At 42.6% G+C, this 27,562-nt stretch overlaps 2 protein-coding genes across 2 annotated transcripts; one reads left to right on the plus strand and one right to left on the minus strand.

The window, feature by feature from the left end:
* The first annotated feature begins 2,115 nt into the window (after positions 1-2,115).
* On the plus strand, positions 2,116-19,454 carry LOC311145421 (uncharacterized protein). The gene is made up of 8 exons (XM_084181657.1): positions 2,116-2,569; positions 3,531-3,561; positions 8,107-8,193; positions 10,630-10,756; positions 13,275-13,414; positions 14,683-14,864; positions 14,972-15,098; positions 17,409-19,454. Exons 1-8 carry the CDS (start codon positions 2,417-2,419, stop codon positions 17,612-17,614), a joined length of 1,053 nt encoding a protein of 350 aa, XP_084037783.1. The 5' UTR covers positions 2,116-2,416; the 3' UTR covers positions 17,615-19,454.
* On the minus strand, positions 19,445-23,333 carry LOC311145422 (transmembrane protein 179-like). The gene is made up of 4 exons (XM_084181658.1): positions 23,000-23,333; positions 21,144-21,281; positions 20,856-20,934; positions 19,445-20,715 (listed from the first exon to the last, which is right to left on the minus strand). The coding sequence occupies exons 1-4, from the start codon at positions 23,299-23,301 to the stop codon at positions 20,533-20,535; spliced, it is 702 nt and encodes a 233-aa protein (XP_084037784.1). The 5' UTR covers positions 23,302-23,333; the 3' UTR covers positions 19,445-20,532.
* Between the last annotated feature and the right edge of the window lie 4,229 nt (positions 23,334-27,562).

The raw sequence follows: 27,562 nt of genomic DNA on the forward strand, positions 1-27,562 counted from the left end.
AAAGCCTACCATCAGTAACACACTACGCCGCCAGGGACTCAAATCTTGCAGTGCCAGACGTGTCCCCCTGCTTAAGCCAGTACATGTCCAGGCCCGTCTGAAGTTTGCTAGAGTGCATTTGGATGATCCAGAAGAGGATTGGGAGAATGTCATATGGACAGATGAAACCAAAATATAACTTTTTGGTAAAAACTCAACTCGTCGTGTTTGGAGGACAAAGAATGCTGAGTTGCATCCAAAGAACACCATACCTACTGTGAAGCATGGGGGTGGAAACATCATGCTTTGGGGCTGTTTTTCTGCAAATGGACCAGGACGACTGATCCGTGTAAAGGAAAGAATGAATGGGGCCATGTATCGTGAGATTTTGAGTGAAAACCTCCTTCCATCAGCAAGGGCATTGAAGATGAAACGTGGCTGGGTCTTTCAGCATGACAATGATCCCAAACACACCGCCCGGGCAACGAAGGAGTGGCTTCGTAAGAAGCATTTCAAGGTCCTGGAGTGGCCTAGCCAGTCTCCAGATCACAACACCATAGAAAATCTTTGGAGGGAGTTGAAAGTCCGTGTTGCCCAGCGACAGCCCCAAAACATCACTGCTCTAGAGGAGATCTGCATGGAGGAATGGGCCAAAATACCAGCAACAGTGTGTGAAAACCTTGTGAAGACTTACAGAAAACGTTTGACCTGTGTCATTGCCAACAAAGGGTATATAACAAAGTATTGAGAAACTTTTGTTATTGACCAAATACTTATTTTCCACCATAATTTGCAAATAAATTCATTAAAAATCCTACAATGTGATTTTCTGGGGAAAAAAATCTCATTTTGTCTGTCATAGTTGACGTGTACCTATGATGAAAATTACAGGCCTCTCTCATCTTTTTAAGTGGGAGAACTTGCACAATTGGTGGCTGACTAAATACTTTTTTTCCCCACTGTATGCTGTGAGCAGGGAGATGCTGAGCTCGACACTTAATTTATTGCGCTCAATTCCACTCTTGGAACGCAACAAAAAAAAACGGCGCGCTTTACACTTTCTTTTAGCTCCTCAACATGATCCTCTGCGCCCTCAATATTTTTTATCTCAACTCTCAACTCTCTCCACCCGTGCTCATTTTTGTGTGCAATTTTATAACACATTTCATGCAATTTTACTAATTTTGTCATAGGGTGGAGAGCAGAGGAGGCTGGTGGGAGGAGTTATAGGAGGATATGCTCATTGTAATGGCTGGAATTGAATAAATGGAACAGTATCAAACACATCAACATATGGAAACCACTTGTTTGACTTTTATTCCATTCCAGCCATAACAATGAGCCCATCCTCCTATAGCTCCCCCCACCAGCCTCCTCTGGTGGATAGACAGTTTTGCAGTTTTAAAGCTAATTTCCTGCATTTCTACACATTTTGCCCTGACTTATGCCATGTAAATATCATATCTGAGTGAGAGTGACTAACAAAATCAATATCACACCCTCTCCCTGGGCACAGATTGTCCTTGGTTTAATGTTGAAGGAAGAGCAAACATCTGAGGCAGCCGGGCCGGTGGATAAATAAATATTAGTTGTCCTTGTTTGGACAGTGGAGTACTCTCTGTCTACACATACAGTGGGTGTTACTAATGACTCTGTGTTTACACTTACTGTTTGTCACGCATTACTAAAGTGTATGGAGACCATAATGGGTTCCATGTGCTTATGTTACTCACAGGGAAACATGTAGACACTGCATTTTTAGTCAAGCACTTGTTTATATCTATGTAAGGGAAAAATTGCTGTACCAGTGCACTAGACAAATTAGGTCAGAGTGTATCCTGAAATTAAATCAAATGCACAAATCTAATACATTAAACATGTGCTGCATTTACAGTAGTGAAACCTTGCAGAAGCATAAAGCTCTGCAGTTTGGTTTCATAAGGAGAGCCAACCACAGTGAGAGAGCCAGACTGCTCAGTGAGAGAGCCACAGTGCTCAGTCGACAGTTCCGTTTCCTACATGCTGTGACTGCTCACACACGGGGGCTGGACTACTGTACGTGAGTAGAGCAGTGATTGGACCAGGGCTCTGCCAGTGAGTGAACAAATCCCCTCTGGCTTCCTCTCCTCCTTTCCTGATGCAGCGTGGGAGGAGAGGGAGGGGAGTTGATCTGTCTTCTCTCAGCCACTGAGCCTCTCTCAGCCTGCCTCAGCTCGCCACCTGCCCTTGAGTTACTGTGGATAGACGAGACAGAGAGGAAGTCGTTCTGTAGTCTGGCTCTTCTAAACCATATCTCTGCTGTGTTTTTATCCCTGGGTTGTTTAGATTTTTTCCCTCTCTGCTCTGGGGCTGTAGTGGAGTGGGGTGGAGTGGAGCGTTTGTCCCTGGCTAGCGGAGCTCCGATGGGAGGCAGTGCTGCCTCTGGCTGGGACTGGGGATGCTGAACGGGGGAAGGGAGGGCCTGTTTCAGCTGGGACAGCAGCTCCAGCAGCAGGGGGAGTACCAGGCCGCCCTCCACTGCTTCCTCAGCTCTCTGCTGGGGTTGAGGCACGTGCAGAGCTTCACCTCGCTGCCCAACTGCCTGCACCAGGTGAGCCAACGACCTGATGGCCAGACGATCACTCACTCTCACACCCATATGTATACATGCAGGAACAAACATGCACACGCATACTGTAGACAGATGTTTGCACACACAAATGTCCATTCTACAGGCACATGCACACAGTTGTGGTGTACATAAACATGAGCACAGACACAAAACCCATTCACCACAATACTGATACCATACCTACAGTACTGACACTGTGTATGCCTGTTACTCATACATTAGCATATAATATACACACACAAGCCACACACTACACATACCAATACAACCTTGCCATCACCAATACCAATGTCAAACATCATGTTGCCACTCACAGCACAGGATCAGCATGTTTCCTGTTGACAGTGCATGTTGCATGGTGATGAGAGGGAGTCTGTCTGTCTCAGTAATATGCCATATTGCAAACCTGTGAATATGTTAGCTACTGTACCTCAATATGAGTGGTGGAAGTGGTCCATGTATAGTGCATAACATAATACAGTATGTCAGTAGCCTATTACCAGAAACTCTACTGTATCTGATGGATGCAAATAGCCTCAGATTACTGGGAGTCATTTCATGTGCATGCCTGTCTCCCAGGACAGAATATTGTTGTTTTGATCTTGTTTTGTTGGACCAGATTACATACCTAAGGCCCCTGGATAACAATATGTATCAAGTGACCTACGGAAAATGTCTTAAATGTACAAACATAGCCCCTTACCCAATATCCCAGGAATGTGGCATGATGTTGAACAGACCAACGGCGAGAAAGAGAGAGAGAGAGAGAGAGAGAGAGGGTGGAGTTGTTCATTCCCCTCCACAATACAGTAGCTTATACGATAATAGTGGAATGTGAATGATCATACATGGTAATATGAGTAGAATGCAGACAGTCAATTCATTTTGTAGCATATTCATATCACACAATCCTAATATGTGTTCTCCTTTGTGATTACAGATAGCTGAACTCTTCATCTCCGAAAATAATTGTATCCTTTACACACAAACAGAGGCCTTGTGAGACCAAACCCCTATCCCTTATCTGACCCCACTTCCAGAGAACTATTAGTACTATCTTTGCATGAAACCTGTGACTATGCTAGGGTGGCAAAGATTGTTTCCTTTTTTGGTGGCAGTGGCCTGCGGGCATGGTGAATTCCAGTACAAAATGTAATTTGGCTGTACAGAGAAAGCTCTGTAGAAAGAGGGAATTTGTGTCCATGGGACAGAATATAATCACAGCTTTGTCCCAAAATGCTCAAGGTTTTGAATGGGGCTCAAGCCTTTATCTTAAGAGGATTTGTAAGTGCTTATCTCCCCATAACACAGAGTATGAGAAAGCTAATGAACCTGTATTCTGCAGTGGCTGTGTGTGTCACCACCACCACCACCATTATCCACTACAGGCCAGAGCAGTATAGGGCTCAGATAAGAGGGGTGTAGTGTTGCAGGATATATAACCTCTTCCCATTGCACTCTTCTCTGTTACTGAGACATTGAAACACTTTTCACGCCAGCTCAAGTTATCTGCCTCAGCAAGACCCAGCTCTTCACAACCCATCTCCCAATATAGGTTGATTTACTGGGCTCACTTCATCAATAGATATCCATAGTCTCCTCATCTTCTCAGAAGTCATTTAGTTAAGAGGCTCATCGGTCATGAGAGGGTTAATTAAGTCTTTGGACATGAAACAGACACATAGCATCATGAATAATTATGGAAGAATGGTGTCATGTCATGTTAATAGTAACATATAAGCTTTATAGGCACAGGTCATTACCACCATAATGATTTGAAGTAGATAGTTTTAAACTATTCACAAAGTAATTTGAGTTTTTATCATGGAACTTGTTACGTGGAACTCATACAGTTGTATGATCCAGACATGTATTTTTGTCAACACAGAGATTAGGCCAGAACAATGGGATACATGACAGAGTCTGATTGTCCCAGTTAAAGTCACTGCCCATTGGGCAAAATCAACATTGTTTCCACGTCATTTCAACCGAAAAATTCAATGTGATGACGTTGAATCAACGTAGAAAACTGATTGGATATGAAAAAAGTCATCAATGTAAGGGAATGTTGTATTTCTTTCACCTAACTTTTAACCTAAATCCAATGACATGGTGAATTATTTTGTTGATTTCACATTTACTTCACATGAGTTACCAAATGTAAGTCAAAACTAGACGTTGAACTGACATCTGTGCCCAGTGGGTGGTCCCTGAGGACAGGTTAAAACAGGATATTTATGTTACTGGGCAGAGCCAGAGTTGAACAGGCTATTAAAGTGCTCTCTGGGTTGTATTTGGGAAGGTTCCCTGGGGAGTGAGGGAGGTGAAGAGTCAGCCTAATCTAACTGACTCTGATGGGAACTCATAGTTTCACACGCACAGACTAAAAAGCATCAACTCTCAGCATCAAATGCCATAATAATAACTCCCAGTTGCTGGAATTCTTCTCAGAGCTGCCAGAATTCAGAAGTGACCTCTGGCCTCTTGGCTCGCATTTGTTTATTGACATTTCTTTCATGGAAAGTGTATTAATCTATCCATTCAATTTGTCTCTCAAATTGCTCAAATTGGGCCTCCTGTAGCTCAGTTGGTAGAGCATGGCGCTTGCAACGCCAGGGTTGTGGGTTCGATTCCCACGGGGGGGGCAGTATGAAAAATGTATGCACTCACTAACTGTAAGTCGCTCTGGATAATAGCATCTGCTAAATGACTAAAATGTAAATTAGAGCAGTAAATAAGCCAATCAAACTGAACTATCAGTCTCAACATGTTTTCTGTTACAGTTTGATGTTTGTATAGACATTAATCAACACAATCAAAAACATTTATAGTCTGTTTTGTGGTATAGTGCTGACTGCATGAGAATAGTGTCACAAACCACATATGCTTCAGAGCGCTTCCTTTAGAAGGTCATCTCAACCTTGACATTCTCCACATCACGTGTGCTGCATGTGCTCTAAACTGAGTTCACCCTGCTGTTGAAAGGGGGTCTCTGTCTGCTTTAATGGAACTTGTTGGAACATGGTTCAATCACCAACTGAGGGTGGAAGACTTAGTACCTTCTCAGTGTGGGTTCGCTGCATTGTTGTTGTTGTCCTGCCAGGTTATAAATACCCCAGACCAGCAGATGTAGTGCTTTGACCTCTGTGGTCTGCCTGTGAAGTAACCTTCTATCCCAGATGGTCCTCGTCATACTCACCTCACTGTTGGCAGGCAGCATGGGGCTTTCTATGGTAGTGATATGGACTTAATGGGCCTCTGATCATAGTGGAATGATCTCCAGATTTCAAAACACATTAGACATTTCTCTTTGGGATGATTTTGTAAAAACATTTTTGAGGCATTAAGTGGTATTGACAGTTTTTTCATGAAAAAGCATTTTGATGGATCGAGTGGGTACTGTTTATATGCCAGAATATCCGAATGTATCAGTTGTGAACGCCTCTCCAGCCATCTTATTGGCATGTGAAAAGTGTTGTGTCTGTAATGGCCATCAATACTGGTACCGGTACTCCCTGTATATAGCTCCATTCTTATGTATTTTATTCCGCATTACTATTTTTCTTTTTATTATAATTTTTTTTTACTCGGTTAAGTCTACACCCATTGTATTTGGCACATGTGACAAATAAAATGTGATTTGATTTGAACAGTCAACCCTGGAGTTAACCCACAACTGTATGTCAGTAGCCCAATATCTCTACCTCAGCTGGCTATTATATACTGTCAACAAATAGGAATGAGGCACATTGCAGGATATGCAGGATGCTTAGAAGAGAACCATAGTAAATAAAAAAAAATAAAAAAATGGATGTCTACTGGAGTCATAAAGTATGCATGGCACTGCATACACTGTGTTTCCTTCTGGCTAGTGTAGTCTATTAGGAGTGTGTGTTAATGTGCTTCTCGTGTATTTTACTAGTCATAAAAGGTAGCCTCTTTCCTTTCACATGGACAGTTATGACAGGGTTTATAGGCTACTGTCATTTAAAGATGCACTATGCAGAAATCGCTCCGCCATTTCCTGGTTGCTAAAATTCGAATGGTTCGCCTAATTTCAGTTTATGTGACAAAACAAGCAAGTATAGTGTAGAGAATCATTGTACCATCTAAACCGCTGTGAATGATCATTTCCATAACCAAAAATATTGTATTTTCAGCTGTTTGAAGCTGGTGTATAAAACCAAAAGTAAAAGACACAAAAACGGAACTTAAGAACGGGAAGCATGGAAATAACGGACATAGCCTTTATTCACTGTATATAATACATACTTTTGTAAAGCTTTCAAACTGTGCTACTTTAACGGCAATCAATCGGTCACACACAAGCATTCAGAAATAGAACTAAGCAAAGTCTGGTCTCACATGCTACAGAGAGTTCCTGCTTTTGAGAAGGCCATTTACGCCAGGCTGTATGTCAGTGTTTATTTTAAGCACATTTTCCTTGTCAAGCAATGCTCTTTAAATTCACCTGTAAAGTGTTAATGGTGTCAACATACAAAAGGATGCATTTATTTCAGTATGAAGAATGACTTTGACAAAGTGAACCAACTCGGCTCCTGAGTCTATTTTTAGGGACACATATTTAGTGTCTTAGGGACAGATCTAAATTTAATGGGTTGTCAAACTTTTTATTTGTTGCTTTGGGGAGGGTAGTGTGTTTTTATTGGGCCCAGGGGAGGGTAGTGCATTTTCCCCCTGGTTTACATTCGCTCTTCTGCTCGTATTTTCACTATAAACAATGGCTGGACTTACTTTTGATATTGCCCTAATAAAGTTTAGAAACATTTGTGAAGGTTTGGTGTGGCTATTATTAAGCTTTAGCTAGTGCAGGCCTATGATACTGTATGTCCCTGACTTTATTGTGCAATCCCGGTCACTTAAAAAAATATTTGTGTATAAATGTTTTTTTTAAACGGACAAAAAAAATCAATCAATAAATTAATACAAACTGTGCAGTGGCCAATTGATGAATGGAAAGCGACATCTGTTACAAAACACCAAAAAGTTCAACATTCGGAGATTGTCAAGCCAAGCCTTCGATACTGGGTAAACCTACAAGGTAGGGAGGGATGTCTATTTATTGTGGTGTTGAAAACGCAAACCATGATATTGAAGTGCCCGAAGTCGGTATGCTTTGTTTATTGGTTGTGTAGTGCATTGGCACAGAAACCTGTCGGTGGACACCTTGAGTTGGAACAGCCCCTCCCCCCAGTAAATTTTGATCTGTCCATTACGGAATCAGGTACCCAAAATAACTCTGGCACATCAACATTTACAAACAAAAGACTGCACTGGAATGCCCAGATTATTATAGTCCAGGCCTTCACAGAGACTATGATTTGAGCTGTCTGTTTAGAATGTTGGTTATGAGCCTGTTAATTGCGGAGGTCACGTTCAGGAGCTATAAAAAAACAACACATTGCAGTTGAGCCTGGCAAGAACAATGTTTCTGACTGCTACAACTGACTTAATCCCTGTGACAACTGAGCCTGATCCTTCACCTATATAAACAGACAGCAAGGCCCTGCAGTTCATTCAGGCTGAGAAGATGTTCTACGAGGTTGCTCTGATCGAGCTCACTGCTGTTCAGGGGAGCACAGGCAAGTACATTTGCATCTATAAAAAGGGGGCATTAAGGATGCATCCACAAGTTCAGCTTCTCGCCATCTAACAAACATATCAGAAGGCGTAATAGTTGGTAGAGTTTAGGCATGGACGGTAGTCGTAGAGCTGGGCCAGCACACCAGCCCCCAGTCATGGACCATTGTGCAGAAGTACAAGGAGTGACGAAGGATGCCGCTGAAATACTATGAGGGTGGTTGATGAAGCAATTTGATTCAGGTGAGTGAGGCGGGCTTGTGGCTAATGAAGATTGGATGCAGGTGAGCAAATTGGCATGGTTACTGCTCTATGTCCATATATGGAGTATCTTGCTGCACTGCAGCCTTCCATTATGGGTGTCTGGGCACATATATGGAGTTCCTGCTACAGGGCCGCATTCCAATATGAATGTCGTTACCAATGTATGGAGTTCCTCATTCCAATATGGAAGTCTGAGTCCATATATGGAGTTCCTGCTCTAAGGCTGCGTTCCAATGCAGAAGAACAAGCCCATATATGGTAGTTCCTGTTGTGGAATAGGCGTGTCATCTGAAGCTTAAAGCTCTCCTCCCAAAACTGTGTTATGAACTACACTTAGCACTCTAACTGGGTGATTAGGGGGTGCACTAATGAAATGCCATTGCTGTAAGCTACCAATTGTGGTATACAATATGGTATGCAGTGTATTTGTAGGACCTTTGTTATTGTAATATACCAATCTGAAATGATACCAGTGCAATGTGCGATTCTGTACAGTCGTGGTCAAAAGTTTTGAGAATGACACAAGTATTGGTCTTCACAAAGTTTGCTGCTTCAGTGTTTTTAGATATTTTTGTCAGATGTTACTATGGTATACTGAAGTATAATTACAAGCATTCCATAAGTGTCAAAGGCTTTTATTGACAATTACATTAAGTTTATGCAAAGAGTCAATATTTGCAGTGTTGACCCTTCTTTTTCAAGACCTCTGCAATCCGCCCTGGCATGCTGTCAATTAACTTCTGGGCCACATCCTGACTGATGGCAGCCCATTCTTGCAAAATCAATGCTTGGAGTTTGTCAGAATTTGTGGGGTTTTGTCTGTCCACCTGCCTCTTGAGGATTGACCACAAATTCTCAATGCGATTAAGTGTTAATGAGAGAATCACTGACATGATGTCAGCTGGTCGTTTTGTGGCAGGGCTGAAATGCAGTGGAAATGTCTTTTGGGGATTAAGTTCATTTTCATGGAAAAGAGGGACTTTGCAATCATCTGATCACTCTTCATAACATTCTGGAGGATATGCAAATTGCCATAATAAAAACTGAGCCAGCAGACTTTGTGAAAATTAATATTAACATTCTCAAAACTTTTGACCACGACTGTACAATAGAGAAACAAACCTCAGCCAGAGAGCCTGGTGTATCCCTTACAACCCAACAGGGACCATGTGATTTGTTTAACCTAGGTCCATCTTTATTTGCTGTAAACATGGTGCAGCTCTGAGACATTTGATTTGATTTGATTTGTTCACCGCAGAGGCCAGTCATCTATCACCTGCTGCCTCTCCTCTCCAGACATCTGCCTTCATCTCTGTCTCTCTCTCTCTCTTTCTCTCTCTCTGTCTGTTTGGAGGCTACTGATTCAGCAGCAGCTCAGTGTCGCATGGGCAGGAGGTAGCAAGAGTTATGGGATGGACAAGGAAGACAAATGGCCATGCTAGGCATTATCTCATAAGGAGTTGTGTGGCGCCATTGAATACTGAGGCCCCTGATTCAGCACTGTGCCAGCTGCTCTGCTTCTCTCTCCTGGGGCAATGCTGGCATCACAATCACTCCACCAGCCTTTTCTCTCTCTTCAATCTCCTGTTCAAAGCTCGTCCCGTTTCCACATGATCTCATTTTGATTACCTGACAGATATTGGACCTACCCTGTTTTCTATGCTTTCTATTCTTTTCCCACATCCTGTTCAAAGTGTCTGTCCCCTTATTGCCATTTCTGAACTACTTTACTTTTCTGTTTACCTCTCTCCAACATTAGGCTGGAAAAGCTTTTATGGACGCTAATCTCCACTCCCACCAGGGTCAGCTCAGGTGTTTGTGTCTGTGTGAACAGCTAGCTGTGCCACTGCTCTTGTGGGTGTGGTGCGTGTGCTGTTTGCACTCACAGTATCCTCTCCCTTCCCTCTTCCCTCTGCTCTCTATCTGACGTCTCCTGCTCACTATCCTGTTGGTTCCACTGTACCCTGCTGTTCAGACTCCACTCTCATCTCCACACTGCCAGCCCTGCCAGAGACCACATCGCCAGCCTTTTTCTGATTCTGTTTGCTTGCTGTGTAGAGAGACAGAGGGGGTTCAAGGGATATAAAGAGCGAGAGAAGGATAGAGCGTGAGAGAGAAGGATAGAGACAGACATTAGCGGGCGGCTGATTACACGCCCTGTGTGTGTGTAACAGGCCCCCATGAGGAGGCTTTGCTGGGCTCGTCTGGGACAGGATGGGCATCCCCAGAGGAGCTATCGGATCAGACCTACCAGGCACAGCATTTCGAGCGGCTGGCCCAACTTTGCATCGTGAGTAAAAGGTACGTAGAGTTAACAAGAATAACGCAAATGTCCTCTCTTTCAATAAGGGCAGTGCTGTTTAGTACTGTTGGTCTTCCTCTCATTAAATGAGACGTCTTTGCTGTTTCTGTTCTGCTGACCTTTCTGAACTTGTGTTGGTAATTTCTGGGTTTCAAGTAAGGATGGGATGAGAAAGTAGATAAGAGAATTATGCCTGATATAGATAGCATAATATATAGACTGATACTGTAGGTGTTGTTGTTTGCTGTTAAAGGCTCCAAAATGCTGTAGTTATATTTATTAGATGCTGTACTTTGATATTTTGGCTAGCTCTGTTCCCCAGTTATTGCTTTTGAAAGGATGTATGAGTGTATAATATCTTTACAAGATGAAAAACAGTGATATTATTAATCAGGCATGAGGCTATCTCACTGAGGAATTGTTTGCATTCTGTAGTTTAAATTGGACATTTCTGAAATTGTTTCCCCCGATTGTTAGGGGAAGACGGGTTATATATGCTTATAGTGCTTTGAAAATATGGCGTCAGGGTGAAAATGTAGTGTTTGCATCTGTGGCCCTCATGCAAAAACCACTGAGTTGAATTTACCTGTGTAGGTGGAGAAAAGGGACACCATCCGTAATGGGAGTTTCAAGTGTTACCAGAACACATTGATCCAATGTCCTTGATCCTAGGCCACAAAGACAGGAACATCCACATGTATTTGCCCCTCTTGTCATTGGTTGGAAGATTAGAGTATTTAGCCTGATTTGCTTGAGAGGGTGGAAGGGGGGAACAGGTATCCTGACAACTCACGCTGAATTATTCCACTGCTCTGTCGTTCGCTACATATTTTAGTCTGAGACTGCCGTCATTGAAGTCGTTTGTGGTGATGAGGGGCACGAGGAGTGTTGTTCAAAACAAAGTCATCAGCGATTAGATCGTCTCTAACCAATCAGAGTATCAAAGCCAATGACACATTTTCAAACCACCGCTTTACCGTGTTCTGGCTCTGGCCTAAACAATCGGTTTCTGGACCAATCAGATGGCCCCGAATGTGTTCACATTCGGTAACCTAACCTAGCAGGTATAAAAAGACGGCTGAGTGGAGTCCCCACATCCATTTTGCAGGGGAAACGGAAGTTAGGTTGAAAATACTGTATCCCTGAAAACCGGAAACATCTGCTTTCTTGGTTTCTGCTGTTTGATCTCTCATTCTTGTACTATACTTTTAGTTTAGGGTTTCTCTAGTATTATGCTTTTAGCCCTAATGTTTGAAAGAAACATGAAATGTACAAAATGCCCCAAATTCATCCACCCATTAGAGGCTTCCCAATCCAATGGACTTGTTTGGGTGCAATATTTTATTTACAGGGTTTTAGAAGACTATGAAAATAAAACATTTAGGTGAACTCATCCTACTACATCACTGGAGCTTGGGGGCAGTTTGGAATTGGGAGGATGTCAGCCTCTCCATCTTTACTGGGTCATAGTCATTTTTGTAGGTGTTTATGAAAAGTCTATGAGATTAACATTAACCTTGGACACTGACGGAGTAATGAGGACTACCAAGAGATAACTGGAAGAGATGGACAGGAACTTTCTTTTGACTCATATAACTGTCTTTAGTAGTCAGTGCTAAGTCAATGCCAGCCCCCGTCTTCTCTCCTGGACAGGACGTTATCGTGCTTCCTGAATCTTTCAGCGCTGTGGCAGGAAGTACTTCGGCCGTTGAAGGGCTTTGCTGTACTTTGGCGATCGGATGTCCTCAAATTACGTTCTAAAACAGTGCAAACAGACACCTGGCCATTACTAATTGAAGGGAACCATGGTTTTAGAACAGCGATCGTGACATCTGCCACACTACACAGGGCTTGCTCTACATCTATGGGCACACGTAAGGGCCGGAATCTGTCGTGCCATGCTATGCCCACCTAGCTCCGTGCCAGAGCGGAATAGCTGTGGAAGGGTGCACAGTAAACCAACCTGTGGGGGCCATGGCAAAATGGATAATAAAATGTATTTTATATGTCCCTAAAGTACATGTTTGTTTGAGGTTGCTTTCTATGGGTTGGAGGTTGTTGTTTTAATTGGTGTTGGTTGTTTGTCTGGAATTTCTATTGTTGGTTTTAGTTTATTTATCAACCGTTAGTGGTCACATAAAATGTCTCATGGGCTGCTTGTAACAGGAAGGACTGTGAACTATTGACACAGCCCACTGGGAAAAAACTTGTTGCATCAATGTTGTTTCCACGTCATTTCAACAACAAAATTCAATCTGATGACGTTGAATCAACATGGAAAACGGATTTGATTTGCAAAAAGTCATCAACATAAGGGAATTTCATATTTTTTTCGCCCCCCTTTAACCTAAATCCAATGACATGGTGAAATGTTTTGATGATTTCACATTGAATTCACGATAGTTGAAATCTCAACCAAATGTAAATCAAAACTAGACATTGAAATGACGTCTGTGCCCAGTGGGAGTAATAATCCATAAAATGTTAATTATCTTGTGTTCCTGTCCTTTATTTTAGACCTCATCTCGCTTTAGAGTACAGTGGGAAAGCCACTAAGATCCATCAGAGGGCCTTTGGCAACAACCACCCCATCACAGACAGGAGTCTGGAGCTGCTGGCCACCGTCTACGCAGAGATCGGCAAGACAGAATACTCAGGTAAAACCCATAACACTTTAAAGGCCATTGTCATGCTGAAATAAACATAGATGAATACTTACAGTAGGTTAACTCAATAGTCCTGAGTGTTCCACCATGGCTTAGTGTGTCAGCATGTTCTTCTCAGTGTGACAGGCGAGCACAGGCCGTGGAGAGTTTATAGTTGACAGCTTGTAGTTAAACTGGACCCTGAGAGGGAATTTAGTGTAGACCTTGTCACCAGGTTGACATAAAGCACTATCTTGTGGCATGACAAACCGGAAAACAGCTGTTAAGCCCAATAACAACTTAACTGCTTTGCTTCAGCGCACACATTGCACTGTAAGTGGCTTACAGAATTCCAGTTAGCCCTCCTACTGTATGATGTCTGCTCAAAGAAATGTTAAATTAAGAAACACACACACTTAGAGGAGTTTTATATAGAGCTGAACAGAAAATACTTATTGTGAAATTGACAGTTTGAGGCCACTGTATTGGTGTGCTCATGCGTCACTTGTGTGAAAAGGAAGATGCATTTTCTATTGTTTTCCAAAGTTGCCGTTTTTAGGGTAGAGAGGTCTGCTGAAGAAGGCACAGGGTAAAATGTGCCCTAGATGTTGAGATCAGTTGTTGAGTCAGCGCTCACAGACAGGGGTGCTCAGTAGAGCAGGATATGTGTAGGACCTGGGGTGCGAAGACAACGGTTCACATTGTACGTTCCTATTCATGCCAGTTGACCTTCTTGGCCATATCCTTGGTAAAATGAATGTCAATAAGTACAGAAAACAGCTGAAGCATGGACACAGTTTGTCCTTGCAATGTAAGCCAGGTCACTGTCAGGGTACACATTTAATTAATGTGTTTCTGTTTGCTCTCTGTGTAACCTCAACTTTCTTTTGTATGCAAAGCATGATTTCTTTGTGACCTAAAATGGCTGTCATAGAGTTGTCATTGTGGGTGTGTGCTGCACAACATTTATTGATAGTTGGACAGTCTACATGTTGCATATTCAGTCTATTGCACATCTATCATAATACAAAGCCAGTGCAGTGCTTTTGTGATCTGGAAATGTGTGTGTTGTAAGTACCCATTGCACTGTAACTGTGCATATAGTAAATGGCCATGATGGAGCCAACACTGATGTTTTTCACAGAAATGTTTGTTTTTGTATTTTGAACTTTAATCTTCAGCTCTATCTACACAGTAGCTGTCTGCATGTTTACTGGTACCTTGGATCCAGGTTCCATCGGTAGTCAGAGACTAATGTTTACTCATGGTTAACCCCTTAGACTCCCTGGGCCAGTGTGTGTCAGCGCTTTCCAAGAGGTTTGCTGCTGCCGAGTCCTTCAGAGACACACTCAACAACGGTCTTCCCCATTCCCACTCCCATTCCCATTCCCACCGGGATAAACGCTCCGAGGTCCGGCACAGGAAAGACCCCCGCCCACTGGAGGACACACCAAAACCCAAGGTGACACTCTATTTTCAAGAAGAATACTTTTTTTAAATGACTGAAATGTCCTCAAAACTGATGTCCATTGTGTCCTCACTTCTAAAGTTATCTCACCCTCTCCTCAGGTCACTAACGCTAAAATCCCCATGTCCATACTGAAGAGGTCTGGCTCAGGATCAGACTCAGAGCCCAGCCATAGACGGAAAGGCGAGCGGCGGGTCCGGTTCAGGGAGCCTGAAACCACTGTGCATGGTGAGAGAGACATCAGGATAAGAGATCAAACATATGGAGGCCATGAGGACTAGATCTTTCCGAACTTTAAAAGTTTGAGCCCATTCAGTGCATGTAACGATCCGAGGAGAGATGACGTGTTGCCCTCTGGTGCATTCTCACCTCTACCCAGTCACTCTCACTCCTCTCTACTGCACTGGAAGGCCCTGGTCTGCGGAAACACATTAACAGTTGAAGTCGGAAGTCTACATACACTTAGGTTGGAGTCATTAAAACTAATTTTTCAACCACTCCACAAATTTCTTGTTAACAAACTATAGTTTTGGCAAGTTGGTTAGGACATCTACTTTGTGCATGACACAAGTAATTTTTCCAACAATTGTTTACAGACAGATTATTTCACTTATAATTCACTGTATCCCAATTCCAGTGGGTCAGAAAATGAATTTACATACACTAAGTTGACTGTGACTTTAAACAGCTTGGAAAATTCCAGAAAATGATTTCATGGCTTTAGAAGCTTCTGATAGGCTAATTGACATCATTTGAGTCAATTGGAAGTGTACCTGTGGATGTATTTCAAGGCCTACCTTCAAACTCAGTGCCTCTTTGCTTGACATCATATAGACCTCCACAAGTCTGGTTCATCCTTGGGAGCAATTTCCAAACGCCTGAAGGTACCACGTTAATCTGTACAAACAATAGTATGCAAGTATAAACACTATGGGACCACGCAGCCGTCATACTGCTCAGGAAGGAGACGCGTTCTGTCTCCTAGAGATGAACGTACTTTGGTGCGAAAAGTGCAAATCAATCCCAGAACAACAGCAAAGGACCTTGTGAAGATGCTGGAGGAAACAGGTACAAAAGTATCTATATCCACAGTAAAACGAGTCCTATATCGACATAACCTGAAAGGACGCTCAGCAAGGAAGAAGCCACTACTCCAAAACCGCCATATGGACAATGACCCCAAGCATACTTCCAAAGTTGTGGCAAAATGGCTTAAGGACAACAAAGTCAAGGTATTGGAGTGGCCATCACAAAGCCCTGACCTCAATCATATAGAACATTTAGGAGCAGAACTGAAAAAGCGTGTGCGAGCAAGGAGGCCTACAAACCTGAATCAGTTACACCAGCTCTGTCAGGAGGAATGGGCCAAAATTCACCCAACTTATTGTGGGAAGCTTGTGGAAGGCTTGACACAAGTTAAACAATTTAAAGGCAATGCTACCAAATACTAATTGAGTGAATGTAAACTTCTGACCCACTGGGAATGTGATGAAATAAATAAAAGCTGAAATAAATAATTATCTCTACTATTATTCTGACATTTCAGATTCTTAAAATAAAGTGGTGATCCTAACTGACCTAAGACAGGGAATTTCTACTAGGATTAAATGTCAGGAATTGTGAAAAACTGAGTTTAACTGTAGCTGAGGTGTATGTAAACTTCCGACTTCAACTGTATCATTGGACTGACTCAGCTCTATTCCACTGGGTTTTAGAGAAATAAACACTCACTATATCAAAATGTATAAAACAATGCTTAGTAATACATTGGTGAGATATACTGCTAAATCTACTGTTCTCCTAATTCTCTATGGGGCACTACTATTGAACCTCACAAAGGGATCTGCGTTGTTATGGCTTAGCTGTAAAAGAAAATGAACAAGATACAGTTGAATCCTGTGATTAGATCGTGAAACACTGTCCCTTGAGGATACTGTAGTATTTAATGTAACGCTGAATTTACAAAAATAACAAACATGAGCAAGCTATTTACACTTCATGATTAATTATGCATGCAAATGAGGCAGCCTTTTATTTATTTATTTACTTGCTTCTTGTCTATCGGTTTCGCAGACATTCCATACTATGACCGTTTAGTTGGTAAGTCTGTCTGACAGTGGTCCCAATTATTAACTCACTAAGAGCATGGAGCAAGTGTCACCCTCATTGACTGGTCATTAGTGACTTGTTATACTAAATCTGTGTAGGGAAGACTGTTGTGTGGTGCTTAATATGAGAATATGCAATCATAGACATTTTAATATTGCACTGTGATGCATGGGTATTCCTCCCTCAATTGTACCCACTTTTGATATTGCATATTCCAGTTCAGTATCTGGTGTATGGCACTTTTTATACTGGTAATAAAGAGACAACCAAAAAACTGAAAATCAGGCCTTTAGCTACAATGGGGTGGAGAAAGGTCATTTTGGCATCAGGAAGACGACATGCCCCTCCCTCCTGAACGTGCAGACTGGATGAGCCTTTACAAATCATAAATCATTCAACAGTTTGTTGTTGGTCTCTTTTGGTTCACAGCCTATGACACATCACCGCCCCGCCCCCACCTGGCCCTGTTCACCTGCCTGTTCCTGCTGATGTCACTGCTGGGCGTGGCCATGTTCTGCACAGAGCGCCGGCGCCCACAGCGTGTTTGTGAGGAGCTGGAGGCCTTGCTGGCTGTCTACCTGATACACATAAAACAGCTGCTGTGGGGCTGCTGGATCTGGATAACCATGCAGTGACTGGGACCCACCAGAGGGGGAGACGTGGAGGACTGCATTCACTCTCTTCATTACATGTCCCTTGAGGTGCCCTACCTTGCCTGGTCCACGAGCACCTCAGTCATACACACTGACTATCTATCTATGGTGTTGAGATGTGCACCCCTACTGCTATGCTCACACCCATATATGGAGAAATGTGTAATCCCAGAGATATTTAGCCTCCATGCCTGCATACTGTATGTACTTAGGTGGTGGGTTTGCTGCCATGTTCGTTTTGTTGATAAGACGTTTTGCACATCAGCAATGTCGACGCTCACTGGTTATGATCACTTAATCGCTACAATAATTTACATTTTCCATTCTTGACACAATCTATTGTGACTGTATGTTTCATGGAATGCCAAATTAATTGTATTTATTTAATTACAATACTACGTCATTTGTGTACTTAAAAGCTAACTACAGATATGAATGTGTATATACCGTATACTAAGGACTATCACAATATTACGCCTTGTTATTGCACATAATTGAATGTATAAAGTGTGAAAAACTGCTTTGAGTTGGCACAAAACACCCTTACCGTCTAAAATAAGGATTATGGATTGAGTCCAGCACAATGTGACCACCTTTTGAAAAGGATTGCTGAAACAGGCACGGGACTGCTTCACTTCACAGTGCCAGGTTGAACTAGCAAATTGACAACACCATCTTTCTTTTACAGCATAAATACTGCAGTCCAGCGTTTCCCAATCTACACAGATTATTCAAATGATCAAAGCTTGATGATTAGTTGATTATTTGAATCAGCTGTGTAGCGCTTGGGCAAAAACCAAAATGTGCACCCCTTGGGATCCCGATGACCGAGTTTGGAAAACCCTGCTGTAGTCTGACCATTTTTAGGTCAGATCAATGTTGGGTTCCCAGTTGGACAAAGATGAGAAAACCTTCAACACAATAATATGAATAGTCTCTTTCCTGGGAATGTACTCAAATTCAATGAGTGCTTATGATGTTGACAGTGTACCTCTTGGTAAATGCTAAAATGCCTCAAGTAATATCCTCTATCCTCTAAATGTTATTTATTCTTCCATACTGCGTATCTACATCTACTCAAATATCAAGTACTTTTATTTTCTTTAGAATACATTTTGTAAGGGCTTTTGTTACATTTCTATTTTTTGATTGCGCCGATATTCAGGTTTTAATCTTGATGTCAAATGGTTTTAAAGTTTAGGATTATTTGGGAATTGAAAAGTACTTCAAATTAGAGCAAATGTTAATGATGCAAAGTAAAGAAAGGAATCTACATTACATTTACGGTCCAATTTGCAGCAACATTATGACACTAATTGAATCTTCACTGTGGGACCTTCAGTAATTGGAACCATTCAAATATAGAAATTAAAGTCTCTTCTATAAATGGGTCGAGCTTTAAAGGACAATGTGATGCTTATCATATACCTCTCAATCCGAGCAATAAAACACAAGACATTGTTTCCATTAATACATATTCTTTATACAGTATAACAGGTTTCAGGGAACACAACTATAAGAAAGAGTTGGTGTTGGAAAAATCTGAGCAATACGATGCAACCAAAGTCTGAATGGAGGAGCTACTGAGACTGAAGGTTCCCTTTGCACAATCAAACGGAACTACTGTCATTAGCAATACAAATACCCAGCAAGTCAACATGGCCTGTTTCTGCACATTTTGGTTAGTAGCTGCATTTCACTGCTGACAATATGTATGTGGTCACTTTGAAAGAAGTGCCTTTTAGAAGGATTTTATAGTTTCTATGGTTTTGTTATTTATTTGAATTATTTTAAATAAAACTGTCATTGCATACCAAAGTCAGTGAGGATGGTGAGTGGTGAGTAGTGTGTGTGTGTGTGTGCAAAAAAGTGATGATCCTTCTTTCCACACTGCGGACTACATTTCCTCACACACAACAGCACAGAACTGGCCTTGGATAATAGGTCATCCCGTCTATTTTACTATTTGTTCACCCACTGTCAATGTTTTTTGGGGGCGAGAGGTTTGAGGAAGATGGACCCTGTGCCTCATGACATGTAAAGTAAAAAAGGCCCGCCTGAACTTTTAGGATTTTCAAGATGATCAGGTAGACTGATTTATCTAGTTATGTGACTCTGGCATTTCATCCTGAGTTCTGTCCCAGTCAATTTAGGGAAAGTTCATTGACCATACATGTCTCTTACATAGTACAGTTTTAATTTTTACAAAATACTGTTTGGTAATAGTAGATACTCTATAATACACAGCAAAAGCACACATCATACTCTGTTGCTGCATGTAGTCAAGGAAGTCACACATTACTGAAAGCCTGCACAATCTGAATGTATTGGATTGTTACAAAAAAGATATTGCCCAACATCAACAACTACAACTACATCCTGCTCACACCGTCTACATGCACACAGTAAAAAATTAAATAAAAAAGATTTTCACCGTCCTTTAACCACCCTATGTGAGTCATCATCTATGTGCAGCTAAATAGGGAGTGATGTAAAAAAGTCTCAATGCACCATCTCTATCCTCATTAAATGGCCTTGATTCTCTGAGCTCATTTACGCTCCAGTGTGTGCCTTGAAGGGAAAGACATTTCAGCAGTAACTCATTAACAAATATAAATATAGCAAGTGGACAAGTGGATTGAATCAGCTCCACAATACAGCCGGAAACTCTTTACCCTACAGCGCTTTGCTGTCAACAGCAGCATTTTTCAACTGGTAAATCAGGCAGCATATATCTAAGGAGGAGTATATGCAAGCATGGCATAACAATGCACTCTAATCACAGTTAATGGAATTTCAGTTGATTGTTTATAGGTCGTCAGGGGCTGGGCCTATCTATGATGGCAGTTAGGGTAGGATAGGAGGATATGTGTCAGTGATGTGCACGTGTCCACTGGGTGTTAGACCATGCCACAATTCATCTGGTTGACATTAGAACCCCGGCGGGACGAACGTCCCAGCAGCAGCTCCTTCTCGTGGATCAGACTGTCCAGAAGGTCCTCCTGGCGGTAGTTGTGGTAGACCTTGAGGAAGGCCATGATCGTGATACCCAGCCACGTCAGCCACGCTGACCACAGACCAAACTGCAGGTAGGAGACAGGTTTAACAGATATAATATAGCCACAGGGTTCAACCAGAGCTGGGTCAAATTTGGACAGAAGACTCTGGTACAGTATCAAGTATCAACACAGTGTATGACTCTACACATTCGTCTGACCCTTACCTGGGCAATGGCAAACTGGTCATAGAACGAGGAGTTGTCCAGGCCTAACTCCAGATCAGTGTCCTGCAGGTCCTCACAGCTGAAATACAAGTAAAGAGTAAGGTGAGCTTAGGAGAAGATCTGCTCATAATGTTACTTTGGTCACTGAGGTTAGGGGACATGATTAGCCACATGATCATAGGTATATGGTCGGAACTCAATAGTATTTCTAAATCTTGCCACAGACAATCGAAGAGCTTGTGAGACATGTAAGACAGTGTGAGGGACAGAGGGTGTTTTAAGTCTCACCTGCTGGACATGCTCCCTCCCTCTGTGATGGCATCACACCACAGGTTGAAGCCCACACTGACAATGGTGCTGGAGAGGAACACTGTGAACACCACCAGGGAGCTGATCACCAGATTCAGGAAGGCATTGAACAGGGAACTACACTCAAAGAGAGAGTGAGAGACAGCGAGACAGAGAATATACACTGAGTGTGCAAAACATTAGACTGACCATGACATAGACTGACCAGGTGAATCCAAGTGAAAGCTATGATCCCTTATTGATATCACATGTTAAATCCACTTCAATCAGTGTAGATGAAGGGGAGGAGACAGGTTAAAGAAGGATTTTTAAGCCTTGAGACAATTGAGACATGGATTGTGTATGTGTGCCATTCAGAGGGTGAATGGGCAAGACAAAATATTTAAGTGCCTTTGAACAGGGTATAGTAGTAGGTGCCAGGCGCACCGGTTTGAGTGTGTCAAGAATTGCAATGCTGCTGGGTTTTTCACGCTCAACAGTTTCCCGTGTGTATCAAGAATGATCCACCACCCAAAGGACATCCAGCCAACTTGACACAACTGTGGGAAGCATTGGAGTCAACATGGGCCAGCATCCCTGTGCAATGCTTGACACCTTGTAGAGTCCATGCCCGACGAATTGAGGCTGTTCTGAGGGCAAAACAGGGTGCAACTCATTAGGAAGGTGTTCCTAATGTTTTGTATACTCAGTGTAAGACAGGGTGAAAAATGTGATTTCTTTAATACCATCCTTGTCACGTTTCCTTAGTGTTAAATTGGATTTGATTAGAAGATGTCTGTGGAGATTGTGGTGTTTTTTTTTTTAACTTAATCCAACCATCTTGTCAAATGCATGAGTGATGGGTTTTAGTTTTATTGTGGCTATGTTGCGTTTTTTAATGGATGATATGACCAATAGAAAGAGATTTGTGGTGTAGCTGTATCACAATAATTCATTAATTCTTAGTTTTAGATAGGCCTACGTTTTTTAAGTGGATGGGTAGAATAACCAATCCACCCAATGTCAGAATGAAACAATGACAGACCAATGAAAACGTCTGCATTGCACAGTAGTAAAACATGTTTGTCACGCCCTGGCTCTAGGGACTCTTTTATGTTGAGCCAGGGTGTGTAGAGTCTATGTGTTGTGCTCTTTGTTTTACATTCTAGGTCTTGTATTTCTATGTTGGCCAGAGTGGTTCCCAATCAGAGGCAACGAGTGTCAGCTGTTGCTGGTTGTCTCTGATTGGGAACCATATTTAAACAGTCTGTTTTCCCTCAGTGTTTGTGGGATCTTGTTCCGTGTTACTAGTAGGTTTTGTTTGAGCTAAGGACGTCACGTTATCGTTTTGTTGTTTTTATTCGTGTTATCCTTCAGATTTAATAAATATGTTTGCATTCAACGCTGCGCATTGGTCCTCTGTTCACGACGATCGTGACAATGTTATTATAAAGATTGCAGTAGCCTAATCCATAAATGCAGTTTCTGTGATTGCAACTCTGTTGAAAAGGCAGAAAATTGCATTTCCTGATTAAACATATTGATTATGGAGCTACGCACGGTGATGGGCAAATTGTGCAATAGCAAAAACATAATTTGTCTTATTCTGTGGGGCCTAGAGCTGTAGAATAGACTCAGATAAATCTATTAAATTAATGGCTAGCGGATTTTGTTTTTCCTGTATTTATTCAAGCAGCATCACTGATAATTTGGGCGTGGGAGTGGACGGGCTGCTTGAAACACACCCAATCTCTTTTTCTCTCTTTAAAAATAATTAAGATAGAATAAACACGCAGAAAACATGCAGAAAACATGCAAAGTAAGGCAGAACAACCACAAATGATTAGGACACTCACTCGTCGTGGCCTTTGCAAAGAAAGAACAGCAGTCTCCATGCCTGCACTGCGGATAGGATGAGCGATGCTATCCCGACAAAAGTGATGAAACTGCAGGAAGACTCCGGTCCCCACTCCTCAACGATGAAGCGCTGCTTTGAGACCGTGATGTTCTCATTCTGCCACATACCACGCGTGAAAAGCAAGCATTTTCCATGAAAATCCTCCGTGTTTTCGGAGAGAGGCACTACGGCAATAAAGCCAAACACAAACGCCAAAAAATAGAGGATGCATTGCGCGAAGATTAAATTATCGAGGGCCATTTTCCCATTTCTTTTCTCTCACTGCGTCCGTTGCATCCGCGACTGCGCAGTAGACACTTGAGCGTGGGCGCAGCATCAGCACCATTCACGCTGGAGCAGGCAGCAGTCTCAATTAGCCTAAATGATCTAATAGCCTACTAATCGGGTCATTCCATGAAACCGGTACGATTTGAGTCCCTCTGACCTTTTTAAGTATATTTAGTATTGGGTCACCAAAATCCAATTTCATATATATTGAAATGTACATTTACATTTTAGTCATTTAGCAGACGCTCTTATCCAGAGCGACTTACAGTTAGTGAGTGCATACATTTTCATGCTGGCCCCCTTGGGAAACGAACCCACAACCCTGGCGTTGCAAGCGCCATGCTCTACCAACTGAGCTACGCTGTAAATGTACGCTGTAAACATTACATTAATTTCATCTTTAATGTCAGAAAATAGCTAGTTTACAACTGACACCAAGCATTTTGTCATGTCCTTCACTGAATTTGTATTGCGGATATGACTATTAAAATTGACATATAATGCATACATTTTGCCATTGATATAAACATCTACATGTGCTCTTCTGCTAAGAATGTATTTTTTCCAAATAAATGATGGATTATTGATTAAAATCACAAAATATTGTTGGGTACCTCAGTCTACCACATTACACCAACCAATACCCTCAATGCACATTCCATGCTCGAACGTTCCAAACTCTCTTTATCCAGGAGCAGTTTCGTGGGCATTGCCAACAGGGAGGAGATCTCCTTAAATTTTGATCAAATTCGTTAAAATTACTAAATTACATTCTCATAATTTAAAAGCTACAGCAATGCAGTTGTGCGAAAAATGTAAGAACATTTGAAAACCAGTGATTCAACATAATATAACCACTACAAAGCTGATGCTAGCTAGCCTCTTCCATAGACTTGACTGCAGCTAGCTAGCATCAGAGCCTTCTGGCTAATATCTTTTGGCTAATATCATAGACTGGATCTATCTTTGTTTCACAGAGAAGGTCTATGTACTTGTCATGTTAGTTGAAGCTAACATTAGTTTACAAAATGATTGTTTGCTAAGGTGTAATTTTCTATAGGATTGAGGTCAGGGCTTTGTGATGGCCACGCCAATACCTTGACTTTGTTGTCCTTAAGCCATTTTGCCACAACTTTGGAAGTATGCTTGGGGTCATTGTCCATTTGGAAGACCCATTTGCGACCAAGCTTTAACTTCCTGACTGATGTCTTGAGATTTTACTTCAATATATCCACATCATTTTCCTTCCTCATGATGCCATCTATTTTGTGAAATGCACCAGACCCTCCTGCAGCAAAGCATGATGCTGCCACCCCCGTGCTTTACGGTTGGGATGGTGTTCTTCGGCTTGCAAGTTCCCCCTTTTTCCTCCAAACATAACGATGGTCATTATGGCCAAACAGTTCTATTTTTGTTTCATCAGACAAAAAAATGTGGTCCCCATGTACAGTTGCAAATCATAGTCTTGCTTATTTATGGCGGTTTTGGAGCAGTGGCTTTCTTCCTTGCTGAGCGGCCTTTCAGGTTATGTCGATATAGGACTCGTTTTACTGTGGATGTAGATACTTTTGCACCTGTTTCCTACAGCATCTTCACAAGGTCCTTTGCTGTTATTCTGGGATTGATTTGCACTTTTCGCACCAAAGGATGTTCATCTCTAGGAGACAGAATGCGTCTGCTTCCTGAGCGGTATGACGGCTGCGTGGTCCCATGGTGTTTATACTTGCGTACTATTGTTTGTACAGATGAACGTGGTACCTTCAGGCGTTTGGAAATTTCTCCCAAGGATGAACCAGACTTGTGGAGGTCTACAATTATTTTTCTGAGGTCTTGGCTGATTTCTTTTGATTTTCCCATGATGTCAAGCAAAGAGGCACTGAGTTTGAAGATAGGCCTCGAAATACATCCACAGGTACACCTCCAATTGACTCAAATGATGACAATTAGCCTATCAGAAGCTTCTAAAGCCATGACATCATTTTCTGGAATTTTCCAAGCTGTTTAAAGGCACAGTGAACTTAGTGTATGTAAACTTCTGACCCAATGGAATTGTGATACGGTGAATTCTAAGTGAAATAATCTGTCTTTAAACCATTGTTGGAAAAATTAATTGTGTCATGCACAAAGTAGATGTAATAATAATGTACTAACCTACTTGCCAAAACTATAGTTTGTTAACAAGAAATGTGTGGAGTGGTTGAAAAACGAGTTTTAATGACTCCAACCTAAGTGTATGTAAACTTCCGACTGCAACTGTATCTACACTGAACAAAAATATAAATGTAACATATAAAGTGTTGGTCCCATGTTTTATGAGCTGAAATAAAAGATCCTAGAAATGTTCCATACGCACAAAACGCTTATTTCTCTCAGATTTTGCACACACATTTGTTTACATCCTTATTAGCGAGCATTTCTCCGCATATCAAGAAGCTGATTAAACAGAATAATCCTTACACAGGTTTACCTTGTGCTGGGGACAATAAAAGGCCACTCAAGTCTCAAGTCTTGCGGACACCGACATCTTGCGCCCGGACAAGCTAAACACCTTCTTCGCCCGCTTTGAGGATAACACAGTGCCACCGACGCGGCCTGCTCCCAAGGACTGTGGGCTCTCGTTCTCCGGGGCCAAAGTGAGTAAGACGTTTAAGTGTGTTAACCCTTGCAAGGCTGCTGGCCCAGACGGCATCAGACCTAGCCACGTCTTCAGAGCATGCACAAACCAGCTGGCTGGAGTGTTTACTACGGACATATTCAATCTCTCCCTATCCCAGTCTGCTGTCCCCACTTGCTTCAAGATGTCCAACATTGTTCCTTTACCCAAGAAAGCAAAGGTAACTGAACTAAATGACTATCGCCCCGTAACACTCAGATCTGTCATTATGAAGTGCTTTGAGAGGCTAGTTAAGGATCATATCACCTCTACCTTACCTGACACCCTAGACCCACTTCAATTTGCAGACCGCCCCAATAGGTCCACAGACGATACAATCGCCATCCCACTGCACACTGCCCTAGCCCATCTGGACAAGAGGAATACCTACGTAAGAATGCTGTTCATTGATTATAGCTCAGCCTTCAACACCATAGTATCCTCCAACCTCATCATTAAACTCGGGGCCCTAGGTCTGAACCCCGCCCTGTGCAACTGGGTCCTGGACTTCCTGACGGGCCACCCCCAGGTGGTGAAGGTAGGAAACACCTCCACTTCGCTGATCTTCAACACAGGGGCCCCACAAGGGTGCATGCTCAGCACCCTCCTGTACTCCCGGTTCACCCATGATTGCGTGGCCATGCACGCCTCCAACTCAATCATCAAGTTTGCAGACGACACAACAGTAGTAGCCCTGATTACCAACAATGACAAGACAGCCTACAGGGAGGAGGTGAGGGCCCTGGTGGAGTGGTGCCAGGAAAATAACCTCTCCCACAATGTCAACAAAACGAAGGAGCTGATCGTGGACTTCAGGAAACAGCAGAGGGAACACGCCCCTATCCACATCGACGGGACCGCAGTGGAGCAGGTGAATAGCTTCAAGTTCCTCTGTGTACACATCACTGACAATCTGAAATGGTCCACCCACACAGACAGTGTGGTGAAGAAGGCGCAACAGCACCTCTTCAACCTCAGGAGGCTGAAGAAATTCGGCTTGGCCCCTAAGACCTTCACAAACTTTTACAGATGCACAATTGAGAGCATCCTGTCGGGCTGTATCACTGTCTGGTACGGCAACTGAACCGCCCGCAACCACAGAGCTCTCCAGAGGGTGGTGCGGTCTGCCCAACGCATCACCGGGGGCACACTGCCTGCCCTCCAGGACACCTACAGTACCCGATGTCACAGGAAGGCCAAAAAGATCATCAAGGATATCAACCACCCGAGCCACGGCCTGTTCACCCCGCTACCATCCAGAAGGCGAGGTCAGTACAGGTGCTTCAAAGCTGGGACCGAGAGACTGAAATACAGCTTCTATCTCAAGGCCATCAGACTGTTAAATAGCCATCACTAGCCAGCTACCACCCGGTTACTCAACCCTGCACCTTAGAGGCTGCTGCCCCATATACATAGACATGGAATCATTGGTCACTTTAATAATGGAACACTAGTCATTTTAATAACGAACACAATTGCATTTTATCGATGGCAATTTGAATGCACAGAGATACCTTGATGAGATCTTGAGGCCCATTGTCAAGCCATTCATCTGCCGCCATCACCTCATGTTTCAGCATG

The sequence above is a fragment of the Coregonus lavaretus genome (genome assembly GCF_964263955.1).
Source record: "Coregonus lavaretus genome assembly, chromosome: 18".
In the NCBI taxonomy this organism is placed as follows: domain Eukaryota; kingdom Metazoa; phylum Chordata; class Actinopteri; order Salmoniformes; family Salmonidae; genus Coregonus; species Coregonus lavaretus.

What these genes read in the sequence shown, in the direction of transcription:
- LOC311145421 (XM_084181657.1), top strand. Translation starts at nt 2,417, where the DNA reads ATGCTGAACGGGGGAAGGGAGGGCCTGTTTCAGCTGGGACAGCAGCTC. An exon ending in CTTTGCATCGTGAGTAAAAG is followed by an intron (nt 10,757 to 13,274) that starts GTACGTAGAGTT and finishes CCTTTATTTTAG; the next exon opens with ACCTCATCTCGCTTTAGAGT. An exon ending in GCCTGAAACCACTGTGCATG is followed by an intron (nt 15,099 to 17,408) that starts GTGAGAGAGACA and finishes TTTGGTTCACAG; the next exon opens with CCTATGACACATCACCGCCC.
- LOC311145422 (XM_084181658.1), bottom strand. Translation starts at nt 23,301, where the DNA reads ATGGCCCTCGATAATTTAATCTTCGCGCAATGCATCCTCTATTTTTTG. An exon ending in CTTTGCAAAGGCCACGACGA is followed by an intron (nt 21,282 to 22,999) that starts GTGAGTGTCCTA and finishes CTTTGAGTGTAG; the next exon opens with TTCCCTGTTCAATGCCTTCC. An exon ending in GGAGGGAGCATGTCCAGCAG is followed by an intron (nt 20,935 to 21,143) that starts GTGAGACTTAAA and finishes CTTGTATTTCAG; the next exon opens with CTGTGAGGACCTGCAGGACA.